We start from the raw sequence: 21,245 nt of genomic DNA, 5'->3' as shown, positions 1-21,245 counted from the left end.
TATGAAATCTGCCACAGCCTGACCTTTTTCGGCTGGTTTTGGTTGGTAGGAGATGTCAAACTCACCCAATGCTATTGCCCATTTGATCATTCGCCTAGACGTGTCAGGACTCTGGAGTATCTGTCGAAGAGGGTGATTGGTAAGCACGATGATGGCATGTGCTTAGAAATAAGGGTGAAGTTTTCGAGCAGACATGACCAATGCTAAAGCTAATTTCTCAATGTTGGAGTATCGTGTCTCCGCATCTTGTAGGGCCTTGCTAGCGTAGTAGATGGGCCGTTCGACACCATTGTCCTTTCGAATAAGAACAGAACTGACTGCTGAAGCCAAAACCGATAGATAGATAATGAGAGTGTCACCAATTTCTGGTTTGAAGAGCAGAGGGGCTTTACTCATGTACTCTTTGAGGTTCCTGAATGCCTTGGCACATTCCTCCGTCCATGTAATGTACTTCTTATTTCCCTTGAGTGCTTTAAAGAAAGGAGCACATCTATCTGTGGCCTTAGAGATGAATCTGGTTAAGGCTGCCACCTTGCCAGTAAGGCTTTGGATGTCTTTTGAAGTTACTGGCTCTTTCATGTCGACGATTGCTTTGATCTTTTCGGGGTTAGCTTCGATGCCTCGTTGGCTGATCATGAAGCCTAAGAATTTGCCAGAGCCCACGCCAAAGGCACATTTGTTGGGGTTCAACCTCATTCGATACCTCTTTAGAATGGTGAAAGTTTCAGATAGGTTGGTGATGTGTTGGTCAGCATGTTTGCTCTTGACTAGCATATCATCAACGTAAACTTCCATGCTCTTCCCAATCTGTTTGGCGAACATTAAATTGACCAGTCTCTGATAAGTTGCTCCTGCATTCTTTAGGCCGAAAGGCATGACTTTATAGCAATATAGTCCCCTGTCAGTAATGAAGGCCGTGTGTTCTTGGTCTGAGGGGTTCATGAGGATTTGGTTGTATCCTGAATAAGCGTCAATGAAGCTCAAGAGCTCACACCCTGCCGTAGAGTCTATAAGTCTATCAATGAGAGGAAGAGGGAAACTATCCTTCGGGCATCCTTTGTTTAGGTCGGTGTAGTCGACACACATTCTCCATAAGACCTTTTGAAGCAGGAGACTTTCCTTGGTCGGATTTTTCTTAACAAGGACAACATTTGCTACCCATGTTGGGTAATTGACTTCACGGACGAAGCCTATGTCCTTGAGTTTTTCAACTTCTGCTTTCATCGCCTCATATCGTTCAACATCATAAGATCTTCACTTCTGTTTTACTGGCTTGGTCTTGGGATCAATACTCAAGTGGTGACAAATGATATCGGGAGAGATGCCCGGCATATCTTTATATGACCAAGCGAAGACCTCGACGTTCTCTTGTAAAAATGAGATCAGCGACAACCGAATGGGTGGTGACAAAGTTGTGCCAATCTTCACCATGCGATCTGGATGGTCTTTGGAGATAGAGACATTCTCTAACTCTTCAGCGGGTTGTGCTTGCTGGGTGAATGAGTCATCTCGAGGGTCGTCGGGTTGACTGTTGCTATCATGAAAATCCGAGTTGGCTTCATCTTGACTGGTCTTTACTACCTGGTTATGTACAGAGAGGGTCTCCTTGGGGACATGCAGGTGTTGTTGCTTAACTGAAGTGTTGTAACATGATCGAGCACTAAGTTGATCTCCCCTGATGTATCCATTGCCGAAAGGGGTTGGAAACTTCATCAACAACATATGTGTGGATACCATGGCATTGAGATCATTGATGCATGTGCGCCCAAAGATGACATTGTATGCCGTCGGACAATTAACCACTAGGAAGTTGGTGGTAATAGTAGCTGTGTAGGGGCCTGTACCAATGGTGAATGGTAAGTGTATACTCCCTAAAGGTTGCACGATATCGCCAGAGAAGCTTATCAGAGGAGAAATCGAGCGATCGAGCAAGTGTTCAGCTACATTAAGTGCCTTGAAAGCTTCAGCAAACATGATATTGACTGAAGCACCTGTGTCTACCAGGATTCGTTTCACATCAAAATTTGCTATGTGAGCCTCCACGATCAGCGGGTCGTTGTGAGGGTAGATGATACCTCTTTCTTCCTCAGGGTAGAAACATATTGGATCCCAGTTAGGCTTTTGATACTTGCCTCCCCTGATGTCTTCCACATGAAACACTTGATGGCCAGGTCTCAAAGTTCGTTCACTGCTTTTCATGGCCCTATTGGAAGATTCAGACATGGGTGTGCCGCCGCTTATGGAATATATCACATTCACCTGGCGTTGGTTATGGTTATCCCTTGGAGGGTGAAGGAGGAACTGATCAATTTTTCCTTCACGTGCCAAAGCTTCAATATGGTCACGGAGGATAATGCACTTCTCACTATCATGGCCATTATACTCGTGGTAGCAGCAAAACATGCCCGTGTTCTTCGTGGACTTGTAATATGGCTGTCTTGGCTTTGGCTTTGGCTTTGGTATCAGGTGAGCTATACTGGGGTAGATGGCAGCACATGTAGCATTCAAAGAGGTGTATGTCTCATACCTCGAGGTAGGGCCTGTCTTGACACGTGATTGGCCCACTGCGTTGACTACCTGGGGGCGGGCATTATTGTGACGATATCCTGAGTTATCGCGATAGTGCCCCTTATTCTTTTTATTAAAATGAGATTGGTGAGGATGGAAGTCTTTCCTTTTGCCCTGAGATTGATATGTCTGCCGACTTGGCGAAGCATTAAATGAGGCAGGGGGGTGTGCTGCTACCATTTGGAAGGTTGAGGTCTTTTCATTCGGTTGGATCTGGCCTCCACTCCCTACTTGCTGATAAGGGGTGACTGTAGGGGGTTTCCCTTGATATGTCCTTGCCTCGGCGGAAGCATGGTTGTAAGCTTGTGCCATCACCTCAGAGTAAGTCTTCCAAGTGTTGGTATTGATCATGTACTTGAAGAAACAGTCACGTAAGCCTGCCGTGAAGGCATTGAGGGCGGTCTTGTCATCTGCCTCAGCGCAGCGAGAATACTCATGGCTGAAGCGGCCAGCATACTTTCGTAATGACTCGTCCGGCTTCTGACGAATAGTGTACAAGTCATCTGCAGAATGCAAGCGATCGGTCTGAAAGATGTGTTGAGAGACAAACAGCTTCCTCAACTCTTCAAATGAGTCTACTGTCTCAGGTGGAAGACGGCAATACTAGTTTAAAGCTCCGCCAGAGAGGGTCGAGGGGAAGAGAAGGCACCGTTCTTCGTCGGTGTGTCGCCGGTATACCATGGTGGACTCAAAGAGGTTAAGGTGTTCAATCGGATCTTCTCTTCCAGTATAGAGTTGTAAGTCAAGCTTCTGCTTTGTCTTCGCTTGGAAGGGGGTGTTGAGGATCCTTCTTATGAGGGGGCCAGGCCTGGGTTGGTTCCAGTCAGGTATCTCGGCTTGACGTTCAGCCTTCAACTTGTTTACTTCCTCCAGGAGCTGTAGGACAAGGGGGTCCTGAGTTGAGCCGTGCACCATTGAAGTTTTCTTCCGTAAGTCCCCATCGCCTCTTGGAAGTAGGAAAGTTTGATCAAGATAGTGTGATTTTTCCTTGGACTCATCACAATGACTCCTAGAGTAAGTATGTCGGAATATTTCCGAGTCCCCTGTACCTTCATGTTCTTCTGGGACCTGTTGCCCATTCCCTAGATTGGCGACTGGCCTGGGTCGTGGAAGAGGACCGAGTCTTTCAGAAACTCTTGGGTCATTGATCTTCGAGCTTATGTGGATGGGATTCTCTCGACGTTGCTTTAGGAAGTCTCGACAATCGCGATAGACGGCTTTTGATCCTTCCACTCCCTCTGTGAAGAGGTGTTTTCCTCTACTTCTCCTGCTTCGGGTTGAAGCAGCTGGGTTGAGAGAAGTCTCATGTTGATTATCACATTGATGTGTAGCTCGATCCCTATCATGGATGTCTGTGTTGGATATCGGTGACCCTCCGTGTTGGGGGGCATTCAGATGATTGTTGACCTCGACAGGGGCGACGAGCTTGTGTGTTTGAGCATGCCTAGCCTCGTGAAGCCTCTCGAAAAGCTTTTCATATTGCTCCTGGAGAGAGATGCTAGCTCATCGACTTTAGCTTGAAAAGTAACTTTATTTCCTTCATGCCTTCGTTGCTTCATACTAGGTCCAATTGGGGTGTCATTCTGTGTGCTATGGCTTCTTTCTCTCCCCATGTTGGAGAGAGATGCTTGGCCAAAAGAAAGTGTACGAGCGGTGGAAACCAGCTTAACAAAGCTGAAGAGAGTGGGAGTAAGTGTCTTTCCCACAGACGGTGCCAAATGTTGATGCACAAAATCAGCGAGGACTTTGGTACAACAGAAAGTGTCAGGTTTGTGACCTTCGCTTGGTTGCTTCGGTCACTAGTGAAGATAAGTACGTAAATGAATAGGGATAGGGAAGCAAACACAAGATGTACGTGGTTCACCCAGATTGGCTACGTCCACGGAGTAGATGAGTTCTCATTAATTGTGAAGGGTTTACACAAATACATATGTTCAAGCTCTCCTTTTGTGAATTCTAGTGAATAGTTTAGTACAAAATGACATTAGAGATTATTGTGGGAGAATGATCCCTATTTATAGAAGAGAGTTTCTAGTTTTGTTCTAACATTGACACGTGTCGTGTTGTGATTGGCTTGTGAGGTTGACACGTGTCGCGCTGTGATTGGCTTCTGATGTCGACACGTGTCGCATTGTGATTGGCCTCCTAGTTGAAGGGAAGCTCTTCTGGGTCCTTGACGGTATAATGTTGACCGGTGCTCAGTAGTTTCGGGATTGGTCAAGTATGGTACAAACAAAACTCTTATATATTTCAACCATTTTGGTCCTACAATTAGTGGTTACATGGCTCCAGAATATGCTATGGAAGGGTTGTATTCAGTAAAATCGGATGTCTTCAGCTTTGGAGTACTTCTGCTTGAGATCATAACGGGGAGAAGGAACTTTTTAGGCTTCCATCGCACAAATTGTGCACCTACTCTTATAGGTTATGTAAGTTCTTTACTTGGAATACTTATACAAAATATTCGTGAGCTGAATTAATGTAGCTATCGAAACTGGAGTAGGACTTACATCCTTGAGAGGTATTGATTGCAGGCTTGGCAATTATGGAATGAAACGAAAGGTTTGGAGTTGATGGATCCCTTGTTAAAAGATTCATGCAGTCCAAATGAATTTTTGAGGTACATCCACATTGGATTACTGTGTGTTCAAGAGGATGCAAACAACAGGCCGACCATGTCATCAGTTGTTCATATGTTAAAAACTGAAACTATTAGTCTTTCCAGACCTGAGAAACCAGCCTTCTTTACAGGGAGATATGTTGATCACCATGATCAAGTGCGTGCTCAAGATTGCTCAGCCAATGGTTTGACGATATCTACCGATGTTCCTCGTTGAGACCGATGACAATATAAGGTTAATATCAATGGAAGCTTTTCTTTCACCTAGTCATTTGTATAGGGTAAATGTTAGTTACCCTGCACTCCCTAATCTCGAATCTCCATAATTTGTAATAACATACACTGTATATATACTACCAATATAACTTGAGTGGTGTTATTTTACATGCTTATATGTTTCAAGTTAGTTAGAATATTGGTCCTAGAACTTGTTACAATCTATAACAATGATCATTTTTAGTAACTCCGTTAATTATGTTCACATTTTCCTCTTTAACCCTTTATTTTGGAGAATAATTCCGTTCATATTTTTCCCTTTGAGCCCTTTATTTTGAAGGGTATTATAAAACAGTGTTTACTCAAAAGAACCATTGCTACATTGTGATCCATTTAGGGATCAATACTCTAATTTTCTCGTATCTTTCTGTAGGATTAATTATACAAACTTTAATTAATACTAGGATAAATAATAAAAAGAATTTTAATAACTAGTACGCCTTCAACAGCTCAGCTCAGCTACATCTCACTCCCTCTCGTTCTCTCTCTATTGTCGGAATTCCGGATGACCAGTTGGAGCACTGTCCTCTGATCTTGAAATACAGAGCAAGTGCAGAAATGGCAGTTAATGACAAAATAGGTGTTGTCTAAGAGACATTTTCACAAGCAGGTTCCGGGCATACCAAACGAAACCGAAGGCACGAGGGAACTGTAACTATTTCCAAAGCACAACGGAGACAAGCTTCGGACGCATTGGAGATGTGGCGAGGTGCAGAATGCAGCCGCAAGTCTTCTAAGAGCGATTGCCATTAACTGAGGTCCGAGGAGGGAAAGCGCGCACTGTTGCCCGTTTGTATTTGAAACCGAGTATCCACCGTGTTTGACCGGAAGGGATTTTATAATGGAGGGCATTTTCGTCCGCCAGATTCGCGTTGGACCAACACTATGTCTTGGGCTTGAAAGTCCAAACCAATAGATTATTTAGAACAGGTGCAAGTTGAATTGGAAATTTCGATTTCACCCACTTCTGACCAAGGTTTGAGGTGAAAATTTTCAACTTTGTTGCAATCGAATGGAATTTCACGTTCAAAATTCGCAAATAATTTGGATCGAAATTGGGATGTATCTTAAAATTCTAATTATTTACGATATTTGAAATATATTGACCACAATGATTAACTTTATGATGGAATAAATAAAATCTAATAACCACATAGTATGATGTTAAAAATTCTTTCAAAATGTTGGGTATATTCAAAAGCTGAACCATTTTTCAAATGTAAGATACCACCTTTTCTGAAATTCAAAGTTTTTTACAATCAGGATGGATGTTGAAGTTTTGATTTTTTTTTTATTTTTTGATTTTGATTTTTATGACGGAATTGAATGAAAATGAAACTCATAATTTCAATTCGATATGTCCGAAAATTAGGCATACATACATATGGAGAGCAGGCTAGTCAATGAAGTTTAATTCTAGTTGTGTGATCTATGGGACATGTTAATCTCATATGTAACATAAATAAATAAATAAAAACCCAGAAAATCCAAAGCATATGTTACTATTATTTGATGGTTTATGATGTCTAAGTCGAAAATAGTACGTTTCAAAAACCTCCACAGCCTGCTCAATTCATAGCCTTCAAACCCTTCTGTTTCCAAGCTGTACAATACTTCCGCTGGAAATGGACCGGATAGAGTTTATGGCCTTAATATGTGCCTTAACAGTGTTAGTTCTAGTTAGTAGAAGGACAGGTGTCATTCAATTAAGCTAGGCACAAAGGGGCCACGGGCAAAAATAGTGCAGAAAATTTCAACTCGGAGGTATATTAAATAAGTAATGATTGAGAGTCTAAATTTTATAAGCTAAATGATATAAAAGTTGATGATTTGATTATTACTTAAGCGTCGATAAACGTGCTCATTTCCTATTGCTAACATATCATTTAGTTTGCAAATTTTGTCTATAAATTTATTATCTCTAGCATTATTCAAATTAAATAGGTATGTATCAGTACAAAATATAGTTGATATATCTCAATTTTAGGATGTATTAATAAATAAATAAAATGGAGACTTTGGATGCGGTCCCTAACTATGAATACTCTTTGACTGAAACTTTGTTGGTTTCAATTTTTTATCCAAGTCCCTGAAATTAATGTGATAATTTATTTCTATGTACGTTACTATATTTTTTTTAAAATTAAAATTTGAAATTTATAGTTGTTTATATTAATCAGATTTTAAATAAAAAAATCATAATTTGTGGGATTAAAAATATTAAAATATAAATATACTAGTATGTGTGTGTGTGGATAAACATGGGTACATTCTTCAAAATCACAAAAAAAAAAAAGATATTAGGCTTAATAAAATTAGTAAATTTCTTCGATTAAACTTAACATGTATACATTCTCAAATCAAAGAAAAAAGAATGTACACATACAAGTTTAAAAATGGATTAGAAAAAAATTGAATATATTTTATATAAAAAAAGGTACATTTTACATATAACAAATTGGTATATTTAAGAATAAGTACATTTTAAGATTAAAAATTCGAAAAAAATTATATGAATGGTACATATAATTAGCATGGGTACATTTAGCAAAATTAAAAATAGGTACAAATAAATAAAAAAATATGAGTATAAATACAAATAAAACTTTATAAAATATGGGCACAAAAAAAAATTAATATATGGGTACAAATTAAAACTGAAAAGAAAATTAGTACAAATTAAAAAAAAAGGTTGCAAATTAAAAATGTGTACAAACTAAAAATAAAAATATATGATAAAAAAATTTAGCCATAAATATAAATATACTAATTGTAACATTTTTAACATTAAATGAATATATTTAGAAATAAAAAATATTTTATTATTTAAATAATTATTGATGTTATTAATACCAAGAACCTTGATAAAAAATAAAAAGAAATAAGATTTTAATGAAAAAAATAACAAAATGAAGGATAAGAAGCTAATTTCTCTTAAATAAAATAATAATACTAAATGGTCGGGTTCAAGGTGCACCAAAACATTTACCATATATTATTTCAACAATTATCATGAGAAGAGTTAATAATATCAGCCAAAATTTAATGTTTGTAATTTAAACATGATTTGAATTAGATAATCAATCAGTACCTACTAGAACTAACATTGTTAAATTGACAATATCTAAAATAATAAAAAATAAACAAAATATTCAAGAAAAATTGTGAAAAATACCTATCAGCCACTCTCATCCCCAACCCAGACGACAGCCACCACTCGACCACATCAGTCAGCAACCATACTCGCCGCCGTACTTCTTCTCCTCCACATCGCTGCCGAACAGGCCGTTTCCCACTCTCTCAAAATTGCCGCACCATATTTAGGATTGAGATTCGATATCGAATCATCGATCGAACCCCTCACCGCCAAATCAAACAAAATTGTTGATGTTTACTCATTTTCCTTCCTTCGGTTCCAAAATAGTACATTTCGCGGTACCAGTAGGCCGCCGAGGTTGATGTGGCAACAGTGCTATGGCCTGCGATTTTGAAACCTAATGCACACAGATTACAGAGCGACGTGTTAGTGTTTTATAAAGTTTATGTTTTGTACGATTGTTTTGAAAGGTTTTTGTTATGGAGAATGGTAATGTTCTTCACAGAAATATGGAAGGGGAATTTCGGCTATATGCAGTCTTACATTGCAGCAGCACATAGCACTCATGTATATGTTGTGCCTTGGCCGTTTGTCATGCGGAAGTGAGATTCAGATTGTCTCATCAAACTACAGACCCACAGTTGAACAGTTTAAATTACAAGAAATAAATACACTGAGAAATTTACGAGGTTCGGCAAAAATCTGCCTACGTCCTCCAAGAGATATTGCTCTTCACTATGAGAATAACTAGTACAAGATACACTTGAGTTAAATCAACATAACCCAAATCCCAATCCCTTGTACCCTCACAGAATTTTACTAAGAGCTTCACTCTCCCCAAAAGTTTCTCACTCTCACTCTATATTTTCTCTCCTTTGTGTTCTCCTTCGGATGCTCTCTCAATGCATTTCTAAATACACAAATATTGCATCTAGTTATAGGCATACACTAGCAACTATGCCAACAAATAAGACCAAAAAGTCTTAAGTTCACATGACATAATTATCACCTAACCTACCTAGCATGCATCAAAGTCTATACCTAGTCTATAAAGTACAACTTTTTCTCCATTTGTCATTTAATGCATATAAAATAAAACATGCACAATTGTGTGCAAGCAACCACAAAGTCAAGTCTTGCTTCCAACTTTGCTTGTGGTAGTCACCATGTCTTCTCTTGAAACAAGACATCCATACCACAACCGAAAGCCAAACACAAAGTGGCTACTGTCATTTCCCTGTAGCACTTAGAAAGTCACATTATCAAAATTGTTGTCAACTCATAAGTATATGAGCCAAACACAACAATCTCCACCTTGGCGAATATACCATGCAAAAATCCTTGCATTCATTGGCCTTACGTACCAGCATACACACCCTGAATCAACCTCGTTGGTCATGTTCCGATTCAGTCACTGCCAATGCATGTGCAGCTGCTGCAAGCTAAAAATCACCAATTAGCTTCAGACAGGATCTCGACACATCATCGTCTTCTCCAGCAGGTTTTTCCCCTTCTTTATTGTCTGCAACCTGGAAACTTGTCAATGCACCCATTTCCAGAAACACCCGTCGAGCCAGACAAATATTCCACACACTTCTCCTCCTTCAGGACCAATGCATCACCTGTGAATCCCATAGCTCCACCTGCTGCAAAACCCCTGCAACACTTGAGACTAAACATCACCAGGAAAAGTGTTGCTTCGAGTACCTAGAGGGCAAACTCGAAGTCTTCCGCCACAAAATTGCTATAATCCGGACCAAGATCATCCTTTCTTTTTCTCAAAGGACAATTTTTCTTTTTATGCCCGAATTCTTTGCAGTCGTAGCATTGTAGACCCTTGCCTCCGGAACCGGATCTGAACCTGTTGTCTCTCTCAGATCCTCCTCCCAATTTTCTTCCACGATTCCAACCTTGAACAGCTAAAGCAGTCTCGTGCCCACCATCAACAATGGTCTTCTTCTTTTGTGTATCATAAGACACCAAAGAAGCCTGCACCTGCTCCAAACTTACTGTATCTTTTCCATGCAATAAGGTTGTCACAAGATTTTCATACAAATCTGGAAGTGAGGTAAGAAGTAAGAGGGCTTTGTCTTCTTCCTCAACCTTAACATCAACTTTCCGCAATTGATCCAAGTATCCATTGAACACATTCATGTGGTCCATGAGATTCCTGCCTTCATCCATCTTTAGCTTGTACATCTTCCGTTTCAGATGTAACTTATTGGTCAAACTCTTAGCAATATAGAGTTTTTTTCCAACTTCTCCCAGAGTGCAGGCGCAGAATCTTCATCCATAACATTATTGATAATGTTGGCAGCTATACAGTGTCGAATTGTGCTAACACAACGCGACTCCAGCTCCTCCCACCGGTCATCTGTCATTTCTTTAGGCTTCCCATCTTTTCCTTTCAAAGCTCTAGCCAAGCCTTGTTGAGTCAAGACATCCTTTACTCTCATTTGCCAGAGAGTAAAACTACATTTCCCATTAAACTTCTCAACTGAAAATGACATGTTTGTAGTCATCATGGTGAATAAAAAATCTGAACCGTCAATGAACCAAAGCTTCCAACAAAGCTCTGATACCAATTGTTGTGCCTTGGTCGTTCGTCAGTGCAAAAGTGAGATTCAGATTGTCTCACCAAACTACAGATACACAGTTGAACACTTTAAATTACAAGAAATAAATACACTAAGAAATTACGAGGTTCGGCAAAAATCTGCCTACGTCCTCCAAGAGATATTACTCTTCACTATGAGAATAACTAGTACAAGATACACTTGAGTTAAATTAACATAACCCAAACCCCAATCCCTTGTACCCTCACAGAATTTTACTAAGAGCCTCACTCTCCCCAAGAGTTTCTCACTCTCACTCTATATTTTCTCTCCTTTGTGTTCTCCTTCAGATGCTCTCTCAATGCATTTCTAAATGCACAAATATTGCATCTAGTTATAGGCATACACTAGCAACTATGCCAACACACAAGACCAAAAAGTCTTAAGTTCACATGACATAATTATCACCTAACCTACCTAGCATGCATCAAAGTCTATACCTAGTCTATACCTAGTCTATAAAGTACAACTTTTCTCCATTTGTCATCTAATGCATATAAAATAAAACATGCACAATAAAACATACACAATTGTGTGCAAGCAACCACAAAGTCAAGTCTTGCTTCCAACTTTGCTTGTGGTAGTCACCATGTCTTCTCTTGAAACAAGACATCCATGCCACAACCGAAAGCCAAACACAAAGTGGCTACTGCCATTTCCCTGTAGCACTCAGAAAGTTACACTATCAAAATTGTTGCCAACTCATAAGTATATGAGCCAAACACAACAATATATATGGTGTCAGTAGGGTTTTTGGTGTGTACATTTGAGAAATGAAATGATTTTGAAAAGCTTTGTTTTTGCCCACTCATGCTTTATGTTTTTAGCCCATCCAGGTTTTAGGTAGGTTTGCTCGCTGGTGGTGTACGAGGGCTTGACAGAGGTTCTGACAGTTCACCATAAATGTAGGATCACCTTTGGGTGTTGTATAATTAGTACTTGTTTTGTCGAATTGCACTTAGGCTACTTATGCTCTGAATTGTGTATTTCGCATCTAATCTCGCACTAGTACCTTATCTTAGCTAGTACTTCTAGTGTTTTGGTTTTTATTTATTCGTAGTTCTCAATATCATTAGTGCTTTTGCACTGTGCACATGGTTACGTCACTCTCACGTGACGGCATGTGCCTTGACTTCGGTCGGGGTGTGTCATGCATGCTATATCTCATAATTGTATTTTAATAGGATATTTGATGTATTTTTAGAATTTAAAAAAAAAAATTGGTTTAGTTTGTAACTTTAACTTCTATTTGATTTAGTTTGTACTTCTTTTTGGTTTTTAACCTTAATTTGTATCTTAAATCTTGATGCATGGCCTAATTTACTAGATGTGTCTGAAATGCGAATAATGAATCTTGATTATAACTAAATAGGTAACAAGTATACTAGAGTACCTCAATGATTAAAGATGGTGTTAAGTAACAACTTAATAAGTGTGTAATATATCATGATTGATAAGACACTTTTACAGCTAAAAAATTTAGGTTACAGCTTAAAAATTAATAAAATAACAATAATACGTTTTTGGTTCAAAAAACGTTATCAATGAATTGGAGTATAAAAAAAAGGTTAAGGCCACCAAATTGGTAGTGTCATTACCGTACCATGCTAACAAAATTAAATGTATCATTGTTTTTTTAACTGGTAGGTATGAAATTACATTTATTGACCACATCGTTGAAGAGATTTCAATTCAAGTATCAAATCGCACATGTTTGAATGTGGCCAAATACCCAGTTGGAATAGAGTCTTGTGCAAAAAAGGTGGAAGAGCTTTTAGGTGTCGGTGGAAACGATCGTCGTGTAGTTGGGATTTGGGGGACATCTAGAATAGGCAAACAACAATTGCAAAAGCGGTTTATAATGCAATGGCTCATAAGTTTGAAGGCAACTGTTGCCTGGCAGATGTTAGAGAAACATCGGCAACACGTGAAGGCGTAATCCAACTACAGAAGACTCTTTTATCTAAATTTCTATATGGTACAGAATTTTAGTTTTATTAAGAATCGGGTGAGTCCAAAAAAGATTCTCTTAATTCTTGATGATGTGGATGATTGGAGCGGTTAAAAGACTGGGTTGATGTCGATTGTTTCGGTGAAGGTAGCAGAGTGATCGTAACCACAAAAGATAGAAGTTTGCTAGATTTTTATGGAGGCCAGTGGATATATGAAGTCCAAGAGTTAGAAGACGACAAAGCACTTGAGCTTTTTAGTTTAAAAGCCTTCCAAAGAAATAAACCTCCAGATGGTTATTTGAGCCTTGCACGACGTGCAAAAGCCTATGCTCAAGGTCTTCCACTAGCTCTTAATCTTATAGGTTCTCATTTGCGTAAGAAACGCATAGATCGTTGACAAGCTATATTGGATGGTTACGATTCTTTCGATAGAGAATCTTATACAAATATTCAAATAATACTTCGAAAAACTTATGATGCCTGTGATTATGGTCTGCAACAAGTTTTTCTAGACATTGCATGTTTCTTTAAGGGTGAAGATAAAGACTACATGTTACAAATATTAAGAAGTCTCAATGTACGTCGAGATTGTATTGAAGTACTCGTTGAGAAAGCCATTATAACTATTGAAGATAATTGGATTTTGATGCATGACTTGCTAGAAAAAATGGGTAAGCATATAGTTTTCGAAGAATCGTCCATTGAACCAGGCGAGCGGAGCAGGTTGTGGTTTCATGAAGATGTGTACAATGTTCTAATTGAAAACCAGGTAAGTAAAATCTATGTTCTTGTATTTGATTGGCATGATATAGAAAAGAAAAAACAAAAATTTTAAAACAGGGATTGTGTTTTGTTTGTTAATTAAACGACATAGTTTGTTAACAATACTTCATTTTTTTTCCATATTAGGGAACAAAGAAAATTAGAAGCATTGTGGTGGAGTTGCCCAAATCAGATGTGATACCCTTTGATCCAGAAAGCTTCTTGGGAATGGTAAATCTTGAAATTTTTATAAACCGTAATGCACATTTTTCTGGACGCGTTGATTATTTGCCCAACAGTTTGAGGTGGATTGACTTGGGTGGACGATCCATTATTGATATTAAGCATACGGTTGTGTTCAATTTGCCGTGCAATTATAATCCAAGACATCTCGTTAGGTTTGATTTGTCATACAGTGGCATAAGACAATTGAATGGATTTAAGGTACGTACTTTAAATTATTTTGAACTATTATTATTTAAACGTATATTTTATTTCCCAAAAAAATATCGCATGTGAACTTTTGTTTTGTTTTTGTTTTTGGTTTTATAGAATTTGGAAAAGCTTACATGGATGAATTTAAGTGATTGTGAATTCTTGGAAAAAATTCCCGACTTATCTGTAAGCTCAAACATAAAAATCCTGGATTTAAGTGATTGTGAAAATTTGGTTGAGGTTGATGATTCTGTTGGATTCCTCGATAAACTTGTAATATTGGATCTTTATGGGTGCTCTAAGCTTACGAGGTTTGTAGCAAAACTTGGAGCGAGATCCCTTAAAAGCCTTTGTCTTGGTGGTTGCACAAGGCTGAAGAGTTTCCCAAAAATAGGAGGACAAGATGGAATCCCTAGATGAATTGGATATACAATTCACTAGCATAAGAGAATTGCCTTTATCAATTGCTTACCTTACTGGGCTTCGTTATTTAACAACAAGGAGTTGTGAGAACCTTACAAATATAAAAATACATGGTTGCCCAAAACCAATCACGTTAACGCTTCCCGGGCTACAATATCTTTATCTTGAAGGATGCAATTTATTAGAAAGTGATTTCCTTGTGCCTCTTGATTGCTGGGATACATTAGAAGAACTTTATCTGCCGGGAAACAATTTTGTAAGTCTTCCGGATTGCATTAGCAAATTTGTCAACTTGAGGTCACTTGGACTGACTGGTTGCAAAAGGCTTCGGAAAATTCCACAAGTCCTTCCACCAGAACTACGATGGGTAACACTGGATGATTGCACATCATTGGAGAAAATTCCAAGACTGCCCCGATGCTTCTTTATCTGGGCTTGATTAATTGCTATAGACTAAGCGGCTATGAGGTGGCAAAGTTGGAAAACAATTTGTTGAATGCGCAAGTTCCTTCTCTCTTCTTCTTAATTTCTGTTGAAATTAAAATTAAATTTGTTGATATATACTTGAGAGAGATATCAAATGACGAATGTTTGTAAGTTAACTATACATTTATATCTGCTATTGGGGGTATGATATCCACACACCCCATTTTACTTCTCACACACCCTTCTAATTTTCGGCCGTCGGATCAGATTAATTGAAGAAAATCAACGGACAAAAATTAACAAGGGGTGTGTGAGAAGTAATTTGCGGTGTGTGGATAGCACACCCCATGCAGTAATCCCTTTGGCACTCTCAATTGAAAGTTATGTATCCAGGCAATGAAGTTCCAAAATGGTTCAGCTATACCTCTAACCATCCCACAACCATTCAAGCGGGGGAGACGTTATGGAAGAAATATCTTACTAAAAAAGAATTTGTTGGAGGCAGTGAATTTAGTTTTGAAATTCCTCTAAATTTACAAGTGGGGGAGACGTTATCAGGATTGGCCCTATCTTTTGTTTTTGAACCACCCACTTATGATTCTGGACTACCGACTTATCATGAATATGTTTTTTGTATTCTCATCAACGGAATACTACAGGATGAACCTCCGAGGCGACTCACGTGGCGTCCCTTCAAGGCGACTCATGTGTGGCTCAAGTTTTTGTATTTACCCAAGCTCAAGCAGCAGGTAGATATTTGTCAAGTTATATTTCGCTTCCCCAAATCTGCAGACATTAAAAGCTGCGGGGTGCACCTCCTATTGCGCAACCAAAACAAACGGCTTCCCTTGACCTTGAGGAGCAGGATTAAGAGCAACCGTCCACTTCATATGAGATGATCGAAAATTACTGATTTATTAGGAGTTTGGATAAGTACATATATATTAATGTTTGAGTTCGTTTGCCATTTGCACTTTCCTGATCTTTAAAATTAAGGGGCCACTTTCCTTGTCTTTAAAACTAACGGGCGGTTTAATGACTATTTCAGTTTCTAGTTTCTATTTTTTTGTAAACTGAAAATCAAGAACTCGTTTGATAATTTCTCCTTGTTCTACTGTCTTGCGTTTGCCCTTGTGTTTTTTTTTATCTGCCATCATACTCTATGAGTTTGACCGCAGTACTGAAGCAACACTTATACAACTCACAACGCTTCTACTTGAACTAACTTTAAGAATTTTTGTCCCAATCCAAAAATGTACAAAGACACAGTAGGCTGAAATTTGACCCAAACTCCATCCCAGAATTTGCAAGGAAGTAAAACCGTACTAAATCTTATTAATCAACACCACATCAAGATTTCCACCTATTCGTTAATTGGTAAATCAGAAGTAAATGCTCACAAAGAAATTAATGTTTGAGTACGTACATATGCATATATTAATGTTTCACTTTGTTTGTTCATTTGCACTTTCCTGATCTTTAAAACTAACGAGCCGTTTGATGACTATTTTAATTTCTAGTTTATATTTTTTTTGTAAACTAAAAATCAAGAACTCGTTTGATAATTTCTCCTTGTTCTACTGTCTTGTGTTTGCCCTTCTGTTTTTTTTTTTTTTTTTTTGATCTGCCATCATACTCTATGAGTTTGACCGCAGTGCTTAAGCGACACTTATACGACTCCCAACGCTTGTACTTGAACTAACTTAAGAGAGTTTTTGTCCCAATCCAAACTCATGGATCTACCATTATCCGAGCATCTTCGACCCAAATTTTTTTACATCAAAACTATCATAGACATTCATTGTGTAATGAGTGACTATAAATCTGTCAATTTCGGATTAAGGCCTCTGTTTTTCATATAATGCGCGGTAATGAGATTTTGAAATTTTAAGAAACACCACCTCAATTCCTATTTAGAACTTAGAACTTAGAAGGAATTGTAATATGTAAACAAATCAAGCAAAGTGTCCGGATTTCTTATGAGAAATAGTAGTCCGAAACATAATTCTGCAGTATTGCGGCTATGCAATTGAAGTCCAAAAAATACCTGGTACAGCTTCAACTATGTGACGATTCTTGGATGCTTCATCCCAGAATTGACTGAATCGTCCAGTCTGCAACAGAAATGAGTAGGTTTATAAGTTATGCATGAGTAATGAGGACCCGAAGGCAAACACTACAGACAGAAACATACCTCCAAGTAGTGAGACAGAACAATTAGTGTCTTGAACTGCTCCTCCATTTGCTGATAAAGAATTAGAGGAAACAAAAGAGGGAACTAGCTGAATAATGTTCGATGGCCATAAAAGCAGAATAACATTCAATATCCCTAAATATCTCAAATTCTAATAGCAAAATTGACCGAGATGTAAACACCGAGAACCAGAAACTAATAAACAAGGAAACTGAAAACCATTCTACAATTTTGACTCGGACACAATGTGCACAATCTATGTGAACCTCCATCACTTGTGAACGAAAATAATGACATTGTACGGGGGAGGAAATGAATGAGAGAGCTATACCACTCTTTCAGGAATTAAGAAGAGGCAAAGGCTGAAATCAGGAGAGGGCATTGCCATCAGTGCCAGCACATCAATAAAGCACTCATAAACATTAAACACACTTAATTACAACTAAAAGAAAGGTTTCACAGCATCAAGACTCAACACAGACCTTAACCAAGATGCAGGCAAAATTTGGGTGTTCATACGGTCCGGCTCAAACTGCACCCCAAGCGAAAAAAAAGAACAAAGTTCAGTTTTGCAGTAAATTACAGAATCGAAAACAAATGCCAATTAAACAGAATAAAGCTTGGCAAACAAAATTATAGAATCGAAAATCGAAAATTGAAAACCAATTACAAAGAATTCGGCTTTGCAGTAAATCATACAATCTAAAGCAAAAACCAACTAAAGAATTTGCAGTAAATTATATAATCTAAAACAAAAACCAACTAAAAATTTCGTGTTTCAGTAAATTATGAATCCTAAAACAAAACCAATTAAAAAGCATTCATCTTTGCAGGAAATTATGGATTGCAAAACATAAACCAATTAAAAAGAATTCACTTTTGCAGTAATTCTAAAACAAAAATCAATTAAAATTAAAAACCCAATTCTCAAATTACCTGATAGTGGCGAAGAAGGCAGAGATTGGCATCGAGACTGTAGGTTTGCGAAGAAACCTGAAAAACAACCAAATAAACCCAGTCGTTCAATCAAAATTAATCAAACCCAAGTATCGGTTCCCGTTAATGAAGAGACAGAGAAAGAGACAGAGACGGAGAGAGAGATACATACCTGTAGTTTTCGAGATCGAGAAGTGTTCGTGGCTAGAATTTCCGTCGGGATGTCTCCTAGCCGACGAGCACGCAGCTCCCCGAGAGGTTGGTGCCGGTTGATGCTTTCTGTCGGGCTTCTGCTTTACTAGTAGGGTTATCGGGCAAGGCTTGTCGGGTAAGGCTGAAAGAGAATGACAGAGTTAACTTTGAAAGGTGCATTTGTGGGGCCTTAGGTATAGGCCTTGAGGCTCACAATCAAGATTAACTTTTAAGTGCTCAGGCGTGCCACTGCCATATTTAGCATGGCAGATGTGAAATGAATGTTGAGTTTTAGTTGTACATACACCCAAGGGGCCATGCTAGTTATGACCGGTGCCTTTGTGGGGCCTTAGGTGTAGGCCTTGAGGCTTCCGATCAAGAACTAGCACACTACTCGACTATATGATATCTGTTTTATTATTTGCAGAAGTGTTATAACCATTATACTTGACACGCCCCGACCCCGATATTCCCGGAATACCAGGGTAGGCACGTGCTGGCCGACACCCGAGGGTGACGAAAGCCATTAATTGATACAAAAGCTAGGAATAAAAAAAATATATGGGTTATGAATTTAAAAACAATGAATTAACAATTTAGGAACGTGTTCAGAGCATACAACTAAACCTAGTCACTAACAAGAATTAAGATAAGATTGAATGAACAAGGAGTAGGTCCTACCCTGAGAGGACTCGAAGATGCCGCTGTGGAAGTACCTTGATGCCGGGATTATGTGCCTTCATCCTAAGTCCTGAATGGGGGCGCAAAACAAGGGTGAGTGGACCAAATTTATATATATACATAGTACGAAAACAGTTATGAACATACTAACCCCCACAGTTTAATAATGAAAACTATTAGAATAATAAGTGATAAGCTTTTCAGAAAACTCTAGCATGCCATAAAACAATTCATATATCCATCTGCAAATCAATCTCAGAAAATCATATCAGAAATCGTATCAGGAAGCATAACACAGGTTGTGCTGCTAGTGAGTGCACTGAATAATAATACTCCCGGCCCAATGCCTGCACCTCAGTCTCTGTACCCGTAGCCAGAGATATCTCCCTCCCGGCCCAATGCCTGTCTCCGTGTCCCTCAGCCTTTCGCTAGGGATTATTTCTCCCGACCTCAATGCCAACACCAGATCCTCGCCCCAGGCGGCATAGTGTTCACTAGGTACGCACAAAACATAATTCATCTCTAAAATACAACTTCGTAGCATAAATTCATCAATCCTCTATACTACGAAGAGGTGTTCGAAAGTCATTTGAAACACATTCTTAGCATCCTATCGTCATCGATCAGATAGTCTACCAGAATGAGGGTTCTATAGAAAATACGATATAATGGAAATAGTTCAAAACATATATATATAATCACGTATAATCAAATCATCATGCTTCCTGTAAAGTATTCCTCAAATCAATAATTTTGCAAGGCATGCTATTAAATTATGCAATTCTATCAATAAAACATGCAAATTTTCGAAGGTGGTCCACTCACAGATACTCCGTCAAAAGCTGCGCCACTAGCGAAGACAGAAACGTTGCGATAATTGCCCCTAAGTACAAGAACGTACAGTTAATCAAACTACCCAACAATATAATTCTAGGAAATGAAAATGGGCCTTGGATTTGGATAGGTTAGGATCAAGAGGTGGTTTGGGCTTGAGCCCAACCCATACTTATCAACACACACACACATGCAAAGCATGCACTGCTCACACACACTTGCATATATATATATATATATATATACATATATAAACACACACACACACACAAGGCATGCATAAGCATGCACTGCACAACGCACACACTGTACTCTTCATACAGTACACAAACATACACAACACACACGTGCACCATACACCAACATACCAAACACACACACAGACATCATGCATATATATATATAATCACACACACGCACAGCATCATGCATATATATATATATATAATCACACACACGCACAGCATCATGCATATATATATATATATATATATATATATATATATATATATAATCACACACACGCACAGCAAGCATACTTACACACACACACACACACACGGTTCACGCACATACACACTTGCACATACACATACATACACGCACAGTATACACGGCATGCACAGCATGCTCACACACACCCACAGTTCGCATACACACACACGGACACACACACACTTGTACACACACACACCTACGAACTTGCCGGAGTTCGTCGTCGGAACCGGGTTTTTGGCATAGAGAAAAGGTAAGGTCAAAACCCTCGATTTTGACCTTAAAACCAACACAAATAACATGATTAGCCCCAGAAATTTGAAGAAGGAACACAATCTTTACCTGGGTTCGAGTTTTAGAGCTTTGAAGCTCTCGGCTTCAATGGCAGAAAAACCCACGGTGCTCAGATGGCGCATGCAAGGGTACCATTGAGTTCGTTAGGTCTTAAGGATTCCAAATATATGGTTTTTGGGGTTTGATTTGTGAAGGAAGTGAAGTGAAAGTTAGAGAGAAGCTCTCGGAGCTTAGAGAGTGAGAGAGAGAGAGAGAGAAGAAACTGAAAAAATAAACAAAAGAGAAAGGTTCTGTGATGGGGAGTGTTTCGGGAATAGAGGGAAGAAGGGAGAGATATGAGAGCTGCCACATGGCAGTCTAAGAGAGACAACATTTCTAGATCAAAGGTTAGGATTAAAAGAGAATAAGGGACTAAATTGATAGATAACAATTATGTTCTAGGGGA

At 38.7% G+C, this 21,245-nt stretch overlaps 1 protein-coding gene and 1 long non-coding RNA gene across 5 annotated transcripts; both read right to left on the bottom strand.

The window, feature by feature from the left end:
- Positions 1-14,768: 14,768 nt before the first annotated feature.
- On the bottom strand, positions 14,769-18,607 carry LOC103453988 (eukaryotic translation initiation factor 3 subunit K-like). 4 transcript variants are annotated; one of them, XR_531937.4, is made up of 5 exons: positions 18,477-18,604; positions 18,305-18,361; positions 17,851-17,900; positions 17,369-17,419; positions 16,976-17,288 (listed from the first exon to the last, which is right to left on the bottom strand). XR_531937.4 is itself a non-coding variant. In XM_029089451.2 (4 exons), the coding sequence occupies exons 1-4, from the start codon at positions 17,754-17,756 to the stop codon at positions 15,210-15,212; spliced, it is 243 nt and encodes an 80-aa protein (XP_028945284.1). In that variant the 5' UTR covers positions 17,757-17,825; the 3' UTR covers positions 14,769-15,209. The 4 variants fall into 4 exon arrangements, 1 of the variants encoding a protein (XP_028945284.1); XM_029089451.2 differs by lacking the exons at positions 17,851-17,900; positions 18,305-18,361; positions 18,477-18,604 and adding exons at positions 14,769-15,277; positions 17,700-17,825 and having other exon boundaries at positions 17,222-17,288; XR_003767117.2 differs by lacking the exon at positions 17,851-17,900 and having other exon boundaries at positions 18,477-18,607.
- Positions 18,608-19,045: 438 nt separating this feature from the next.
- Positions 19,046-21,157, bottom strand: LOC103453981 (uncharacterized). Its single transcript, XR_011576737.1, has 2 exons — positions 20,849-21,157; positions 19,046-19,247 (listed from the first exon to the last, which is right to left on the bottom strand). It is a non-coding gene; the product is annotated as an uncharacterized lncRNA (long non-coding RNA).
- Between the last annotated feature and the right edge of the window lie 88 nt (positions 21,158-21,245).

The sequence above is a fragment of the Malus domestica genome, chromosome 02, assembly GCF_042453785.1.
Source record: "Malus domestica chromosome 02, GDT2T_hap1".
NCBI classification, from domain to species: domain Eukaryota; kingdom Viridiplantae; phylum Streptophyta; class Magnoliopsida; order Rosales; family Rosaceae; genus Malus; species Malus domestica.
This window is presented reverse-complemented; position numbering and strand designations above follow the sequence as displayed.

What these genes read in the sequence shown, in the direction of transcription:
- LOC103453988 (XM_029089451.2), bottom strand. Translation starts at nt 17,756, where the DNA reads ATGGCAATGCCCTCTCCTGATTTCAGCCTTTGCCTCTTCTTAATTCCT. An exon ending in TCTTAATTCCTGAAAGAGTG is followed by an intron (nt 17,420 to 17,699) that starts GTATAGCTCTCT and finishes ATTCTTTATCAG; the next exon opens with CAAATGGAGGAGCAGTTCAA. An exon ending in TTCTGTCTCACTACTTGGAG is followed by an intron (nt 17,289 to 17,368) that starts GTATGTTTCTGT and finishes TTTCTGTTGCAG; the next exon opens with ACTGGACGATTCAGTCAATT.